At 39.9% G+C, this 17,108-nt stretch overlaps 2 protein-coding genes across 6 annotated transcripts in view; both read right to left on the reverse strand.

The window, feature by feature from the left end:
• LOC106085907 (serine-rich adhesin for platelets) overlaps positions 1–3,738 on the reverse strand; it is a 170,219-nt gene extending 166,481 nt beyond the window's left edge. For all 5 annotated transcript variants that reach the window (XM_013250382.2, XM_013250380.2, XM_013250375.2 and 2 more), the window contains exon 1: positions 3,079–3,738. In XM_013250382.2, coding sequence (XP_013105836.2) covers positions 3,079–3,106 — 28 coding nt within the window. In that variant the 5' untranslated portion in view covers positions 3,107–3,738. The remainder of the gene's footprint in view (positions 1–3,078) is intronic.
• Positions 3,739–10,171: 6,433 nt separating this feature from the next.
• LOC106085901 (alpha-N-acetylglucosaminidase) lies at positions 10,172–12,603 on the reverse strand. The gene has a single exon (XM_059363774.1). It carries the CDS (start codon positions 12,574–12,576, stop codon positions 10,303–10,305), a length of 2,274 nt encoding a protein of 757 aa, XP_059219757.1. The 5' UTR covers positions 12,577–12,603; the 3' UTR covers positions 10,172–10,302.
• Positions 12,604–17,108: the final 4,505 nt, after the last annotated feature.

Raw genomic sequence — 17,108 nt, forward strand, 5'->3', positions numbered from 1 at the left:
ATGTTTCTTTCATTTTGATTTTGCTTTTCAAATTTTATTTGCCTTTTTTTCGTCCACAAAGAAATGACTCCCTCAAAAATGATAATTTTCAAAAGGAATTTTTTTTCATATATTCTCAAAAAGCTAATTCTCTAGATAGCTTTTTTATTCAACTGGCCCAAGATGCACACTAATTGATGTTAAATGTCCTACAGGCAAACGTTAGTCTAATATGAAACTTGCTCTCAGAAACAAGTCTAATTGGATTTAACAGAAATCTTTCCAATTTTACACATTTCCTGACTTGTCAAATTTCAAAAAAGCTGCTTCGTTCGTTCTTGTTATACGCAAAATTTTTTCATCTTTCAAATGATTATAGGCAAAATCTTTTTCCATTTCCATGAAGGAAATGCAAAAATTAATTTTGAACATTTTTTAAAAAATATTTCACAATATTTCACCAAATCTACGGTCAAAGACTACAGAACTTATAAATTTCTACGCGAATCATCGCTGCTTGGCAAATCATCGCTTTGGCAAATTATTGAATTTTATTATCAAAATGCGTGCTGTTAAGAAAGTTCATCGTGTTCAAATGGTGTTTTGCGACAAAGCTTATTTTTTCTTATGGGTACCTTAGTTAGCAGAATTGTCGATTTAGGCGTGAGGATCAGCCAGAAGCATTGCAAAAGCTACCAATGCATCCAGAAAAGTCACAGTTTTTTTGCGGTTCAAGGGCTGGTGGCATCATTGGACCGTACTTTTTCAAAGATGATGCGAATCGTAACGTAACTGTGAACGGTGAGTCCTATCGTGATATAGATAAAATTTTTCTTTTAAAAAAACTAATTTCAAGGGGACCCACCCCTTAGCAATAACTAGTTTTTAGACATATCCGTGGAGATAAATTTGAACTTAACCTAGCCAAGATACAAACCTGAAATTTTAACAGAGCTATGTTAAGTGATTAACAGAACACTTTTAACTATTTTAAACAAAAAAAAATAGTTTTTAGCATTTTCTCACCAAATATTTTCTAAAATCACTTGCTAAAGAATTTATCTACAACTATAAAATGATTAATAATAACTAAACCCTCAAACCTCTATGCCAAAAATACTTTTTGAAGACCTATATGACCCATTTTTAAGACGGCAATGCAATGAACTCGTCATAGATAGGTGATACAAACTAATACCAGAATTAGCCCCTACCAAGAGCTATTAGAATCAGAAGTACCCATATTCAAATTGTATTTCAGATCGGAGAAATTTCGCTACAAAAGTTATATTTGAATTTAACATAATGGCCCACTGTGCTGGACTGGCCATAGATAGGTGATACAAACTAATACCAGAATAAGCCCCTACCAAGAGCTATTAGCATCAGAAGTCCCATATTCAAATTGTAGACGGGCCGTAGGCTCGAAATGGGGCCTGAATCCTAGGATAGTCCACTGGCTCTACAGGAGCGTGATTAGACCAATACTTACTTACGCCTCAGTAGTTTGGTGGACTGCTATGGAGAAAAACTGCAACATAAGGACCATAAAACAGGTTCAGTGAACATGTTGTGTTGGCATAGGCGGAGCGATGACGACCACGCCCACTAGGACACTGGAGTATATTCTAGATATCCGACCCATTGACATACAGATTAAGTGAGAGGCAGCCACTGCGGCTATGAGACTTAACGCGATGGGAGAATAGATTGAGGATGGGAGTAGCTCATACCATCGCGGTATAATGGAGGCAACGATAGGAAACCTGGAAGGAAGGGAAAACGTTTCCGATCGGATACCTGAGACGAACCTTGAAGTCGAATGCGGGGCAATGCTGCCAGAGGCACAGTCTTGGATTGACGGAACCCTAGTATTGCCATCTGCAAGGTCATGTTACACGGATGGATCAAAGCTAGAGAACAGAATGGGCATGGGGGTTTACATTGTGAACCCAGGGACTGAGATCTGTTTTAGACTGCCTGACCATAATACGGTCCTGTAGGCGGAGATCCGGCGAATGCGTGAAGTGGTATGGCGCTAGTGCGAGGACGTCGAGTGTGAACGTCTTTTTCGACAGTAAAATTGGCATATGGGCAATAACAACCAGGACGGTGAGGTCACGAACAGTCTTGCAGTGTAAGAAGGAGATTAGCGCCTTCTTTGAGAATGGGAAAATCCACATCGTTTGGGTGCCGGGCCATAACGGAATAAGGGGAAATGAAAGCGCAGACGATTAAGCGGTGAAGGCCAGATGACTGCCGTCAATAAACTTGGCTAACCCGAAGCCTTTCGGGTCGACGCAGTCCGAGCTCGTCTTTCAGCGCACCTTGTTCCCACCCTAAGGTTATGAGACGATAAAAGAAGCATTTTCGTCCGATTTCGCGAAAACTTTGAACAGTAAGTTGTATTAAACTCCTCTACATTCATGCCGACTATTTAAAGATAGCTGCACTTCAAAACCACTTCAAAATTTTACATGCTCCAGGTGACGACCCATGGTTCAGCGCACGAAAGCTTAGCTGATAGCAATCGAGCGCTTCCACAATTTGCGGATGATGGAATGCTCAATACGGAGTAGCTTCATTAGCAGTCGCGGAGGATCAGTGGTATCGAGCGGAGTCTCAATGCAAGGCCGTGCGACACAGGCTCTTGCTTGAACATTGAGAACATATGATGCTCGATTTATTTGGTTGGCGCCTTGAAATAACCTATAGCCCTCATGTTCCTGTGGTCTTATGGGTCGGAACGAGCTTGACGTGGATCGCTACCTCCATTTCAAAGCTCAAAACAGATCGATCATTAAAATGCACTAAAATTTCCAACTCTATGAGGTATCTTTGCCCAAAGTTATGGTATCTTTGACGTCTCAGAAAAGAGTCCAAAATATCTCTGCAGCATTGGGATGTCTGATTATCAGCCTTAGATTGAAGCACACTTTCTCTCTTTCAGACCATCAGGCAAGTATATATACATGCATGTACCAGCAACCCAGCAGATCACAAACTAAATTCACTCAATGACTAGTTCATAACCAGAAAAAGATAAGGACAACCGAACTTGTGGAGGGAGAAATACGATACAAGTTTAATTTTACTTACCACCGCTACATTTCGTGGCATCGACCATATTGGAAATAAATATGGCAAAAACAACAATCAATGCAGGTTCTCTCTTGAATCCGTTCTCGTCTTTTGCTCAGAACGACAGGTTGCAACCAAAATTATCAATAATCCACGTAAGCAGCTGTCACCACCGTGTCCCACGTTGTAGGTTTATAGTTGTTTCCAGCGGTAAAGGCCCGAAGAACCAGAATGGTTGAATGTTGCAAAATTAAATAAATGCGTTGCGCAAAGATAAGAGTAGAGGCTTAACCATAGCCAACAGACAGCCGCGGCAAGTGCACAATGTAAACAACTTGAAAAAGGGGGCAGTTAGGGAATAGTCAATTCACAAAAGGCCCCTCCTTAGCACGAAATGCTCCACAGCGCCCACAAAACTGTTGAATGATGGTGGTGTATGTGTGTGGTGTGGTGGTTTCGTATTAACTCCGAAATTTGTTTCGTGGTCTAAACGCGTTTTTGTTTTCTTGCCTTTTTAGTTTCAGAATTTGTATGATTCACACTTTATTTGTTACATTCGGCATTCGATCTGGCTTTTGTGCTTTCTTACACTGCTGCTGCCGTTGTTGTTTGTATTTTAATTCCAATTTCTTTACACACTTTTTTCGCCGTCAGCTTTTATTTATTTTTTTTTTTTTATTTTTTGTTTGTTTACTTTTTGGTGGTGGAGCCGAGGAGGAGACTCAGATATGATAATAACTCTTTGCCGAAGGGGCTATTTGACAGAGGAGTGCAATGGGTTTATGTCTCATGGAATGAGAACTAACTTGAGACCTTCCTGTCTTGCTAAAAATTTAAATGATAATTTGATTTTTAAGGTATATCTAATAGCTTCAGACTTGCAAATGCTGTTGCTTGTACTTCAGTTAACATTGATTTCCTTATTGTTGTTTTTTTTTTTTTTTTTTGCTCTGTTCCCTTTCTTTATCACGACAGTAAAAAAAACTTTCTTAGCTCATTGCCCCTACGGTGGATGTATCTGTAGCCGCTGCATTCATTTGCAGCAAATCTTAGAGCGTAAAATGCTTGCTTGGTTTAAACGCCAACAACAATAAAATAAAAGGTAAATAATTAATTCATGTCACGAATCAGTGAAGAATAAGAAATAAATTAAAACACACAAAAACGCACGAACTTCATCAGAACCTTGTATTGGAAAACGAAACAAAACATTCACACGTTCAAGAATATTTACCACCAGGTAAATATCTCGAACCAAATCCTGCAAAGGTAAGGAAATTTTAACACTCAGGAAACCTTTCTCATTTTCTTATTCTTTATTCTTGCACTCGTTTTTTAAGGAGCGCCACGATTCCAAATGCAATTATTTTTCTGGTAAAGCAACTTCCGAACAACGAACGATGGACGGACGAGTCAATAGCCGCCCGTATGCCGTATGCAATTGAACAAAAACTTCCTTTACTGTTTTTTTTCGTATGCCGATAGTCGGTCTTATTTTGTAGGGGCACCTCCTTTTTTTTGTTTGACCTGCCTTTGCCTTTGCTAAGCTCTGTTTGTATCTTTATTTAATTATCATAGATTTGTTAGATTTTGAATATCTTTCAACACACAACTTCAATACAACACTCATACACACGCACACAACTTAAAGATGCTTCTGAGTGTAGTTTTCACCATTTAACATACATTCCTTTTGTTATTGATTTTCACATTTCACACCTATTTTTCTTGCCGATACCGATGCGTTTTTTTTAATGATAAACACAAACAAATTTGCAATTTTACTCCATAGACGCCCTTTTCCCTTTGTTATCGCGTAATCGAAATGAAATTTCCGTGCGAGAGCTACCGTTTCGTTTAACCGAATTGAATTCTATTTTCCTATTGCTATTGCTTTGCAAACATCTCATGCTTTGACGATTTGACATCCATAAAAATCGACTTTTAAGTTATCGATTTCGATTTTTTGGCAAAAGTTGATTATTGATTGCTATAAATCGATTATTCTCTTTTACAATTGCTGTGTTTTATTTGAGTACTGTATTTTATTTTGTCACAGGCAATAAATGAATAGATAGGCCAAGCGACTCTTTAAATAGGCACCTAGTGTGTAGAAATAAACGAAGAAAATAAGGAGAACAGTAAATTTAAAGAGAATTGAGAATGTGGAATGAATATGATTTAGCTCATTTTCAACCGATTGTGCACACTTTTATTGCTTTTAAACTCTAAATTATTTTTACGAAGCACTTTTAATCTTTCATATAAGTTTCTTTTTGTTAATTTAAGGCCGGTACTACGTTTTTTTGGGGGAAAAATTTCCCAAAATCGTTCTTCAGTGGTTTGATAAGGTTGCCACATTTGCTTTTTTTGGGTTTCTTTGGCCAAAATGTTGCCATTTACATATAAAAATTAATATGGCACCAACCAATTTATCAGCTGCTTACGTACATGCTACACACAAATGTGAGTGTGTGGACCGTACTCAAATTATTCATTCGTACAGATTTATTACAATAGCTTGTTATGAAGGAAACATTTATTTTTCATTTTTTTTAGAAGTATATTTATTTATACTTTTATACAAATAGTTTCTTATTTATGCATCCACAAATAATATTTTTTTTTCCACCCCGAGTAAATACATGTGAGCAAAATCACTAATGCTAACAAACACTAAGTATTGCTATTTACATTTAAAAATTAATATGGCATCAAACAATTTGTCAGCTGCTAACGTACATGTGTACCCACAAATGTGAGTGTTTGGGTCGTACCAAGCATGACATAATTACCGGGTAGTGTACCGTAAACAGCTGAGTAAAAGTTTTTCTCGCGAAGTACACTATCTGTCAACGAGTTTTGGTTGTGTGTGTATTATAGTTAAGAACCATAACCACACAAACAACCAAATATGGCGCGAACTAGTTACATACAAAAATCAGAGTTGCACTAATCACTGGTTTTGACAGATAGTGCACTCAATATTATGTTGTTTGGCAACTGCCACTGCCTGTAAATGAATATCTCTTGGTATCTTGGTACCATCTAATAGAGAAGGAAAGATTGAGGACATGCAGATAAACCTCCATCGGAGCGAGACAGCTACTCATGCTCTGATGGAGAATATCAACAAGGGCAAGATTTATATTGCCCTAATTCAGGAGCCATGGACGACCCGAAACAAAGTTTCTGGATTGAAACATATCAACTACCAATTATTCTATGCTAACACTGGTACTCGGCCGAGGATCTGCGTTATTTGCCATACAATTTTAAATTATATATTTTCCCCAGAGTTGTTGACGTCGGATGCAATAGTGATGAGACGGGGAGACGGTGGAGTATACCTGGCATCACTTTATCTGCCATTCGACTCTCTGACACAGCCACCTACGTCGGAGCAGCAACGGTTGGTGAGGAAAGCAAAACAGACAGGAAATGAGGTACTAATAGGGTGCGATGCGAAATCTAACCACATCACGTAGGTACCAACTTTAATAAGCGGGGCCAAGCTCTGGCAGAATTCTTGAATGCTAACGACCTAATAACACTTAATATTGGTAACACCGCTACTTTTGTTAATAGGATTAGGGGGAGGTTTTAGATGTGACAATATATTCGGAAAATCTCATCGATGAGATTCAGGATTGGACGGTCTACATGGAGCATTCCTTCTCAGATGGTTACATTTGGTTTAGAATAGCACGGCCAACGCCGAATCAGATAAGCTTCCGGAATAAGTTGTAAACCAACTGGACAAAATTAGGAAGGCTACTCAGAAGAAGAATTTAGCAAGATAATTTAGATTGTTTAAGCATAGAAGACATTCATTAAGACTAGTAAAACTTGTAAATACACCGAAAGCCTGCAAGGTGGCAAGGGTGATATTTATACCCAAGCCGGGCAAGTCAAGCTTTGCGACACCAGAGGCCACAGACCTATAAGCCTTACGTCCTTTCTACGTAAAACCATGGAACGTATTGTGGAAACCATTATAAAGAGTAGGACATGCAGCGAACTGCTCAAATACAAACAGCATGCCTATGTCAAGGGTAGGTCGATGGAGACTGCCCTACATGAGGTTGTACATAAAATAGAAGAATCCTTCGATGCTACATTGGCGGTTTGCATATACATCGAGGGGGTGTTTAACAATGTGCGGACAAATTGATCCAATCCTTAGGCTAGTCCCGGGTCCTTAGAGACTGTATAAACCATATGATAAGGAGCAGGTGGATAAATAGCGGGTCCCATGACAAAAATAAAGGAGAAAGTGGCACAGGGCACGCCACAGGGGGCATTTTATCGCCACTACTTTGGGTGACCACCATAAATAACATACAACGGATGCTGATTGGGGAGGGATTTGAACCCGTCTGCAATGCAGGCGATGTTATAATACCTCTTAGGGTAAGGATCCGAACCAACTTTGCATATGGCATATGACTGGGCTAGACCCAGAGCTGTTAACCCAGAGAAGACTGAAATATGCCTGTTCACGAGAAAAACGAATGTGGGTCAATTTAGCGCACCACGTTTCCTCAATAAAACGATTTCGATATCTGACAAGGTCAAATACTTCGGTGTGATCTTGGAAAGGAAACTGAATTGGAAGTGACACATTCTGGAGCGTACATAGAAGTCTCACAGATGTTGAGCACTATATATACGTTTCTAAGACCGGATATATGTTTTTAAGACTGGAGCACAGAATCAGCGAGCCGAATCTGGAAATAAACAGGGAAGTCAACGAATATAAGCGGAAATTGTGGCTGGAACACTTGGAGCAATGTAACTTAGGCACCGGTTCAGGGAAGCTGTGGTCTACGGTTAAGTCACTTTCGAACCCCGTTAGACGGGATGACAGGACCTCAACCACTTTTGGCGACGTAAGCGTGACTGATTCGAAGAGATACGTCATGTGCGAAGTTATGAATGTCATCCGTGGCGCCAAATCATCATTGAAGTTTCCGATGGGAGAGTGATTCCGCTATTGAGGCCTGGAAAGGACCTGAGTTTGGGGGGTTCGTCCAGACCGATCTCCCTTTTCTCACCTGTAGCCAAGACGCTTGAGGTATTACTAGTCCGGAGCCTCGTAGGAGAATTTTCATTCGCCAAGCATCAGCATGGATTTCAAAGTCTGCATAGCACAATAACAGCTTTGCATGCCATCACCGCACACATTTAACGTGGGTTCAATCACCCCAGGCCATGTGAAAGGACGGTCCTCGTGGCACTGTTACTATCGAAGACATTCGACACTGTCATCCATGCCAAACTATTTGAGGACATCGCCAAAACGTCCCTCCAGCCAGGCCTGAGGCGCTGGGACACTAATTAACTGTGTGTTCACCAGTAATTTGTGGAATTTAGGGTTAAGAGTCGAAGCTAAAGTGAAACAGGGAGTTCTCCACCAAATCTTCTCCGACATTGTTCACTGCAAATACGCAATAGCATGACAGCCGGTTGTACGTACCGGATTGACCCGATAGAGTCCTTCATCGGAAAGGGCTGCCGCCTCAGAGTAAAACACTGCGCCAACAACAAAAACTACAAATACGCATAGATGAATGCAGAGCTGACTGTGATGGTCAATGGAGAAATGATTCCGACCATCAGTTGTCCCAAAATACTTGGCGTCACATTTGACAGCTCTTACACATTCTTCCCACATCCCACAGCAATTTGCGATAAAGTCAAAAGTAAAAGCAAGGTCCTCAAGTCACTTGCCGGCAGCACTTGGGGTGCTGACAAAGAAAATTTGTTGACTTCATACAAAGCATTGGTCTGTCTGTGGTAAGTTATGCAGCGCCAGTGTAATCTCGTCAGCTCTGTGTCTGTTAGAATACCGCCCTCCGAACTGCGATGGGCTGTTCTCATGTGGACCACCTCCATCAGGAGACAAAGATCCTATTGGGCACAGACCATCCAAATCATCTTGTGGATAGGCATCCACCGCCCAGAAGACTTAAGGTAGATCTACATGAGGTTCGCGCTACAAGAGAGAACCGCTAGATCAAGCGGGTCCAGAGAACATACATGCAGACACGGTGGCAGATGCGGTAAATAGTTACAGGCTGAATGTAGTCCTTGGAGGACGACCTACTTCCATTGCACCTGAAGAAATTGACATTCTACGGCAAACCAGAGTAGTTCTGGCTCAATTACATTCCGGCAGATACAGCCGCCTCAGAGCAAGGATTGATGCCGAAGTGCAAGATGTATGTCCCGATTGTGACCAGGGACCACACGACACACGTCACCTATTTAACTGCCCAGCCAGAACCACTCAACTCAGACCCAGATCCCTCTGGACGAAGAGTTCCTGGATCTGGGCACTTAACAGAATCAAGCGTACAGCCTACCCATAAATAAGCTAATTGCATCTTTTAACCAGTCTAGACATCGCAAAGCCTGACGCCGGTGACTTCAGCGCCACCTGATTGTCCCAGTCCAATTTAGCGGCTGCTCCCCCATCGAAATCGTCTCCGTGCAGCTATACTTAAAACAAGTTACACGGTATCAGAAACTCGTATATTATTCCCAGAATTTCAATCCGTGTATAAAAAAGGAGCATTCAGCACTCCAAAGAGCTTAAAACTAGACCGTACCAAATTGATCATCCGCCATTAACATCCAGTGAACCGTCCCCGGTTTCAGCAGGAGTAGAGCGCATTCAGCCCCCATCTCACTCTTACCTGGACGTTACGCTTCCTCCATTCCCGTAGGCATCGATCTTCACCCTTTCCTTCTCATATTACCTGATGTTCTCAGTCTTGTCGAGCCCTTCGCTTGTGAAGCGCTGATAATCCTGCACGGTATCCACCCAATTGTGCATTGGTCAATAGGCGTGCAAGCTTAATTGGAAAAAGTTAAAAAAAAAGTGTTGTTGTAACTACATTTGTATGTGGATGTGGCGATCCTCTTCAATCTCCATATGTAAGCAAGGTCGTTCCGGTCCATAGAAGCGATCGCCGCGGGAACGTTATATCCAGTGGCTATTTAAAGGCGCCAACAACTCGCCTTGTCGTAGCATAGGCAATCAGCATTTATGCAATGAGGTTAACGTATTTTATGGGACTAGGTAAACAAATCACAAGCATAAATATTTTTAAGTAGGATTGTAAGCTTTGTATTTTTTTCTTTGTAAATATATGTAGATACATGAATGTTTTCATGATGTGTTTATTGCTCTTTTGAGACAAGCTTAGGTGATCGACAATTTTTTCAATAGCGAATCTATGTGCAGTCTTGTTTTCGCGGTGGGCAAGGACTAATGACTACATTTTCTTCTCCAAAATATCCAAACCATTTGTTAAAAATGTCTTTTGATGTTCGGAATGTATCGCCACACTCATCAATGGGGTATATCTTTTTCTGGTAATTGAATGGATATTCAATTAATTGAAATACGTTATAAGAAAAGGTAGTTGAGTTGAATGGCAGATTCTCATACAGACTAATGCGCAAGTTATCTAGGAAAAGTTTCCATCTGGGCTGGAAAAAGTCTTGGACTATCCCAGACCATTGCTTAGTGGCATAGTCTACAATTTCACCTGTAGGACCCCAAAGCGTTATCTGGTTGCGAGCATTAAATTCGTACAACTCCTTTTCATTGGAATTTGTAGACCATTTTTTTGCCTCCTCGATCCATGGGCCCAAAAGGAAGTTTTGATGTGTGGCCAAAATTTTCTCCATATCTGACAATATGTCCTGCATTGTAATAACGAAACATTCAAATTGTAGTGAATTTTTTGTTTTGTACGCCTTCATAAGTCCCATATACATTTGTTCGAATAGCACTTGCAGAAATTGTCTGGTTACATCTACCAAATCATGACGGTATTCATAATAGTAGTTAGTAGGTATACTAGAATTAGTTTCAAGCATTCTGGAGCCTGCGTTGTATATATCGGAAATATTATACCATATTGTGGCTTTCAAACGTATAGAAGGTCGTCGGGCAATCATGTATTTGCCGTGGATCTTTTCCAAACCCCTATAGGAGTATACAGAATTCCTAAGCAACTGCCAGGCTCCATGTAATTTGGAGTCAACAATGCCATACCTTAGGTTACAATACGTATTAAACCAAATTGTCAAATTGAAATCGTCTCTTTGCCAAGCACGCTCTAACGCCAGCGCATACATGACATAATTTTGATTAATACCTTCTGGTGTTATGCCAACACCAACCATTGTGCTATTCACCATAGTCCTAGCTTTTCGTATTCCTTCATTAACGCCATCTGCTGTTCCGTGCATTCCCAACGTGCCTCCAAAGTTATGTAGCATACACCAAATAAAGGGCTGTCCATAATACGATTGTGTTACTTCATATTGGGGGAACTGCTCACTCTGTAAGTCCAATATCAGTAAACGACCTTTGGGCACTGCAGTTAGAAATGTTTTGATCTTGTCATTTGTCCAAAAAATGCTGTCCGATGCAAACATCCATCCTTGCATCAGCCATATAGCACGTCTGTCCACGCTATACATTGAATAAAATATATGTTTGGAAGTCTCGTGTAAATAGTTGGCGTCGGAATGTTGTGGCTGCATTTCGTTAAATGGATCAGCAAAATACAGTCCGTCACTACCGTAACTTCTTATTACCTTGCGCAGAAAAACCTGTGATATTGATTTAAACAATGGTTCAAATGGGTTTAAAAACAGGCTGCAACAATATGGACTTGGAAATCTGTTCCATGTATCAGCTACAATGAATGAAACGTTGGGAAAAATCCTTTTCATAGCAATTGGCACATAACCAGAAAATGATGGAACAGCAACTTTCATGCCAAACGCCCTTTGTCTTTCGATGATTTTTCTTTGAAGTATCATTTGCAATTTTCGAAGAGTTGATGGCATTGGCCCGGCCCAACCACGAATATTGCCCATACGAAGCCAAGGCAGAAATGCCGGCCCAGACATGTGCTCGTTGATTTCTTGCTCCGTCAGTCCAAGTTCTAAATATGTTTCATGCCACAGTTGCTCCTGTATGGGAGCTATTGTTAGGCTAACACCCATCATTGCCATCCAATCTATGTGTTTAATCCAAGTAGTCCAACTCCACCAGACATAGCTATATCCCCATGCACAAACATTTTGGTAATATATGAATGGACTTTCGCATTTGGATGATATCGATATATTTGGCACGATTTCAAAGTCGTTGATTTCCACTCGATCGTTGTACCAGTAGACACTCTTATTTAAGAAATGTTGAAGATAATAATGAAATCCTTTTGCAGCAGATATTCCGTCGTATGCCTGTATGTGAACTTTTGCCTTTGTTGTCTCTATGGCATATGAACGGAATGGCATATTCGAATCGATAGATACAATGAAGGCGGATTTATGGGATCCCAATGTCCTATTTATTAACTCATTGACCATTTGTTCTTGCTGGTTGTTTAAAGGTAATGGTGGTGCAGTAGAAAAAGCTACTGCCGCTAATGAAATGAGCATAAAGATAGTCTTCCACAGGGTTGCCTTTTCCATCATTACCATTCACGTCGCCAGACTTATATGTATTTCTATCACGATATCAGTATAAAGCTGAAATCAATAAAACTTGCACCTTAAATTGCTAAGATTTGAAGATCGGTTGTTTACGTACCTACAATGTGTTTTCGTCTATTGACACTATTTGCTATAAAGTTCGCAGCTGAATTGAACATAGTTTTTATTGCCAAAATGCATGCAAGCGAATTATGTATTCTACAATTTGAATTTAAATATTTTTAATAAAAAAAATAAAACTCATCTGCCGTTAGCGTACATAAGGTCCGTTTTATTTTTCCTTTCCTCCAAATTTTGCACTAAAAATCCACACTAGACAGTTATCGATATATGTATATATATATGAAAACACATGATTTACGCTATGTGTATTTCTCTTATGGACCTATTCAATGTTGGGTTTTATTTTATTGCAGTGCAATCCAGGTATAATAGGCAGAATTCCAATGCAAATTTGTACTGGATAGTTATCGATATCAAACGATAACTGATGGGCAAATAACCTGGGAAGCAATAGCTGTGTTTTATTTTAGTACTATATAGCGCAGTGCAATGAAATTTGTATGAAAAGCATTGTACGACAGCATTAGTAGCGTCATTAGCAGAATAACAAAAATCTTTCGTCAAAAAAATTACGTGAACATGATACAACTAAGACGTAGCGTCATGACTACAAACCACGACATAATTACCAAGTAGTGTACCGTAGCGTTTTGTATTATAGTTAGGAACTACAATACAATAGTTCCATACACTGTTGCAGGCCATCCTTAGGCGAATAATCAGTCGCGAGGCCACGATAGCTGTAAGGGGGTGGGGGGTGCTATGGTAATTAACATGTTAGAATTGTTATGGCCAAAGCACGCCACCACCGATGAATAAACTAGGACGGCGATCCAAATAGGGAGATATTCCTAGATGGATGAGCACATTGTGTTTTCTTTTAAAATTAAATATATATTTTCTTATGTGCTCTCCGGCGTGCTTCTGGTTGATGTTGTGAGGTGGTGGTGGCGTGCGAGTGAATGTGGAAATACATGAAGTTGGCTGCAAGTGTCACCAGATTGTCAGAGGAGCTTAGAGTTAATGGATGACGTGGGGTAAGTCGCACTGGTGTATAGCGACAAATTGTCCGACAAATCTGTTGTCCGTTAATTTAAAGGTTGAATGGCCAGGGTTGATACTGAATAAACATTCACCATAACAAAATACCGGCCCTGACATTGAAGAAAGAGTGACAGAGAAAGGGGGTGTATTGTTGGAGAAAAGAAAATGCGGCCAAAAGAAAGTTACGAGGAAAATGGTCGATCGTGGAAAATTGGCATTTGGCGGGAGGAAAATGGGCCTATATAAGCTGGTGGGGCCAAAAAGAAGCCATTTAGCAAAGAGAAGTCGTGGGAAGAAGTAAAGTGATCGTTTTGCCCGGTTAATTAAAATACCTTTGTTTGTGTGGTCCAGTTGAATAAAAAGGCAGTTAAACCAAATTAATTTTAATTTTTTTGTGTATTGTGTGACAAGATTTGAATGTGAGTGAACTGTAGTTTCTAAAAATGTGTAGTAGATTTGAGATTTTGTCATTTCTTTTGCTGTATAGAAAGTGATTCCTGTGATTTGGAGAATAGCACTGGCCATCCTAGCTATAAAGGGGGCCAGTGCGATATTTTATTGCGGAAAATCAATAAACCATCAGGCCATCGGACTGGGAACGGTGTTAATGGTTGAGACATCTACCTTGTAGTGCACGGTGAAGCCGAAATTGTATGGAAGCCTGTGCCGCCGGTGATTCCTTTTGTGATGTCTGGCCAGGAGCTGTGTAAGACGCCTACCACACGCGGACAGTCCTAAAATAAAAGAAAGAGAACAACAAAAATCAAATCACTAATCAGATTTAAACGGGAATCAAGGTAAAAAGTATTACCAATTTGTGTGTGTCCGTGTGTCCTCAACTGTGTCCAACTAGTTGTCTGGCAACCGTCCAGAAGGCTAGTGAAAAGAGAAAAACATAGATTAAGTAATTAAATAACAGGAAATTTTATGAAAGAAAGCTTATAAATGAATAATATAGGTTAGGCATTTAGATATAGGAAGTAACGTAGAATAAAAGAAAAAAACTATATTGTGAAGAGAATAATACCTGTTCCAATCAGAAAACAAGGCTTAAGGGAATCAATGAGCCCCAAACTTTGTTCTAAATTGTGTTTTGGTCTGCTATAAATGAATGGCAGAGATCTGTTAAGAGAGCTCTTTTAGTAGATAGGAAAAGTAGCATATTCGCGCCAATTAGAGCGTCTTAGGACAAGGGATAGAGGTGAATTGAGTGGTCTCCCCCTAGATTAAGGAGCCAAAACTTCTTTCGATCATTCTTTAATTTGTACGGTATTGTTCTTTGTGTTTTGTTTGCCGTTTTAAAAGTGTAATATTAATATAAGAATTTTTTTCAAATTTTTTCTATACCCTTAAAAAACTCAATAAATTTTATTATTTCTTAAGTGTTTAACAGAAAAGAATATGTGTTGGTAATTGTTATACTTGCGGGGGTGAAGCGATGAAGTAAGTGCGTGTGCTAATGTGTGTGGTGTTTGGGGTCCAAGAAGAAAATGGGTAAGAGGACGCCTTGGACCATGGTTGGGAGGGCAAGTGTAGGATCGTAACAACAAGATCCCTGTGTAAAATGTTTTTCCTCTCGTGTTTAGTCGCTAGTTAGTAAGTGAAATAGTGTCCCCTCATATTTTCAATGTTTGTGTGCAGGGTTTGATTTGGCGGGTTGAGGCCCCTAGCCCTGATTGTCTCCCTACAGCTAACCGGTAACCATTTCAAACGCCGACCAAGCGCACACATAACAGAGATGGCGCCCAAAGGAAAAGTAAGAAGAAAGTACCTGATGCGCGTTTTAAAATGGCGATGTAAATAACGCCTTTGAACGCGGTGATGTTAGGTTAGTTAAATCTGTGCAATAAAACCGACGCACATAGCCATAGAATGCTAGAGTTTTAGAAATAGATCAAAGAAACATTTCAATTTTTTAACGAACTGTGATATTTTATTGCATCCAAGTTGGTGAAAAACCATTTATGAAGTGCAATATTAGATCTAGTAGGTTAAAAAAGAAATATTTTCTCCAGTTACAACGGACATGTGCAATAACTCGTTAGTTCCCAGTAGGATGACGAATGTTTTGTTAATGTCCAAGTTTTGCTTTACAATTTTTGATTTGTGTTTTACAAAGGCACAATGAATGACACAATATAGCTTCAATTTTGGGAAAAGTGCAATAGCCGTTTCAATCGACGTGTCGGTTTGAAAGTCAGTGTATTGTTAGTACCGTCAGCCATGAGCGTTTCATTAAGATGAAGATTTTAGGAAATGTCATGGGCATAGAAGTAAGTGTTAATTTTGCAAGTGTACAGCTATTAAGATTGTCTAGGAAAACATTTTTTACACCTCCAATGGAGGGCACTGTTATTTTTGTCCTTTATTAAGGAGAAACCACACAAAACGCACGCAGTGCTTCTGAGAAAGCAACGCCCCCACAAATTTATGTTCAGATTTGAAATTTTACGTTTGTAGCATTTGTATACTAAGTACTTTATGTGTTTAGAATTAGCAATTGACGTCTGTAATATTTATTGTCATATTGTTTGATATTGTTAAAACTAAGTGTCATTATTTTATTTAATACAAAAAACAATAAATAAATAAATAATAATAATTATAATAATTTAGTTTACGGCCAGCGGTTAGAACGATTTTTTGTGTATCGCTGTGCAACTGAGGCATGAGTTACAATACTCGCTCAAAGAAAAGAACACTAACAGAGTCATTTGATTTGAATAGATCATTGTATTTCCCCAAAAATAGTAAGCAAAGACGTGTAGGCGTAGAGGACGAAATGGCTGAACCAAACGCGAACGTGGATGGGTTTCAAGTAAGAGATCTCTCTAGTTCTATAATGAATAGAGTTCAAAATAATGTAAATGTGCCTGCCAATGGCGGTCATCCGTCAAGTACTGAGGCAAACGAGACATTGGCACAAGAGTCGAACGGTCAGGTTCAAGGAGGGGCTGCGACCGTCCAAAGGTCCTTAGAGCGACAAGTCAAGGATATGGTTAATGAAGAAATGGCAGAAGTAAGGAGGATGATAGCGTCTTTGGCCAAAGGTGTGAATGACCTAACCGGAATGGTCCGCTCACAATCAGCCATACCGCCAAGGGAGAATACGCCTATGCCCATATCCAGTGCTTCGAGTTCTACTAATGTAGAGAGACCGATCCATAATTCTGAGAACAACATGTCTTCAGTACTTCAGGGAAATATTCACCCAGTCGTACAATACCCCACTACGACCCCATCGACCAATCGGAATGATGCTCCGGCAGTGTATACTAATAACGAGCCTCTCCGCATACGCGTAGATAAGTTGGGTTTGAACTTTAGCGGGGACCCCCGCGAAATAAGAGTCAATGATTTTATTTATAGACTTGAATTGATGCGAGCTCAGTACGGTATCCCTTGGGCCGAAG

Source organism: Stomoxys calcitrans, chromosome 2 (genome assembly GCF_963082655.1).
Source record: "Stomoxys calcitrans chromosome 2, idStoCalc2.1, whole genome shotgun sequence".
Lineage (NCBI taxonomy): Eukaryota > Metazoa > Arthropoda > Insecta > Diptera > Muscidae > Stomoxys > Stomoxys calcitrans.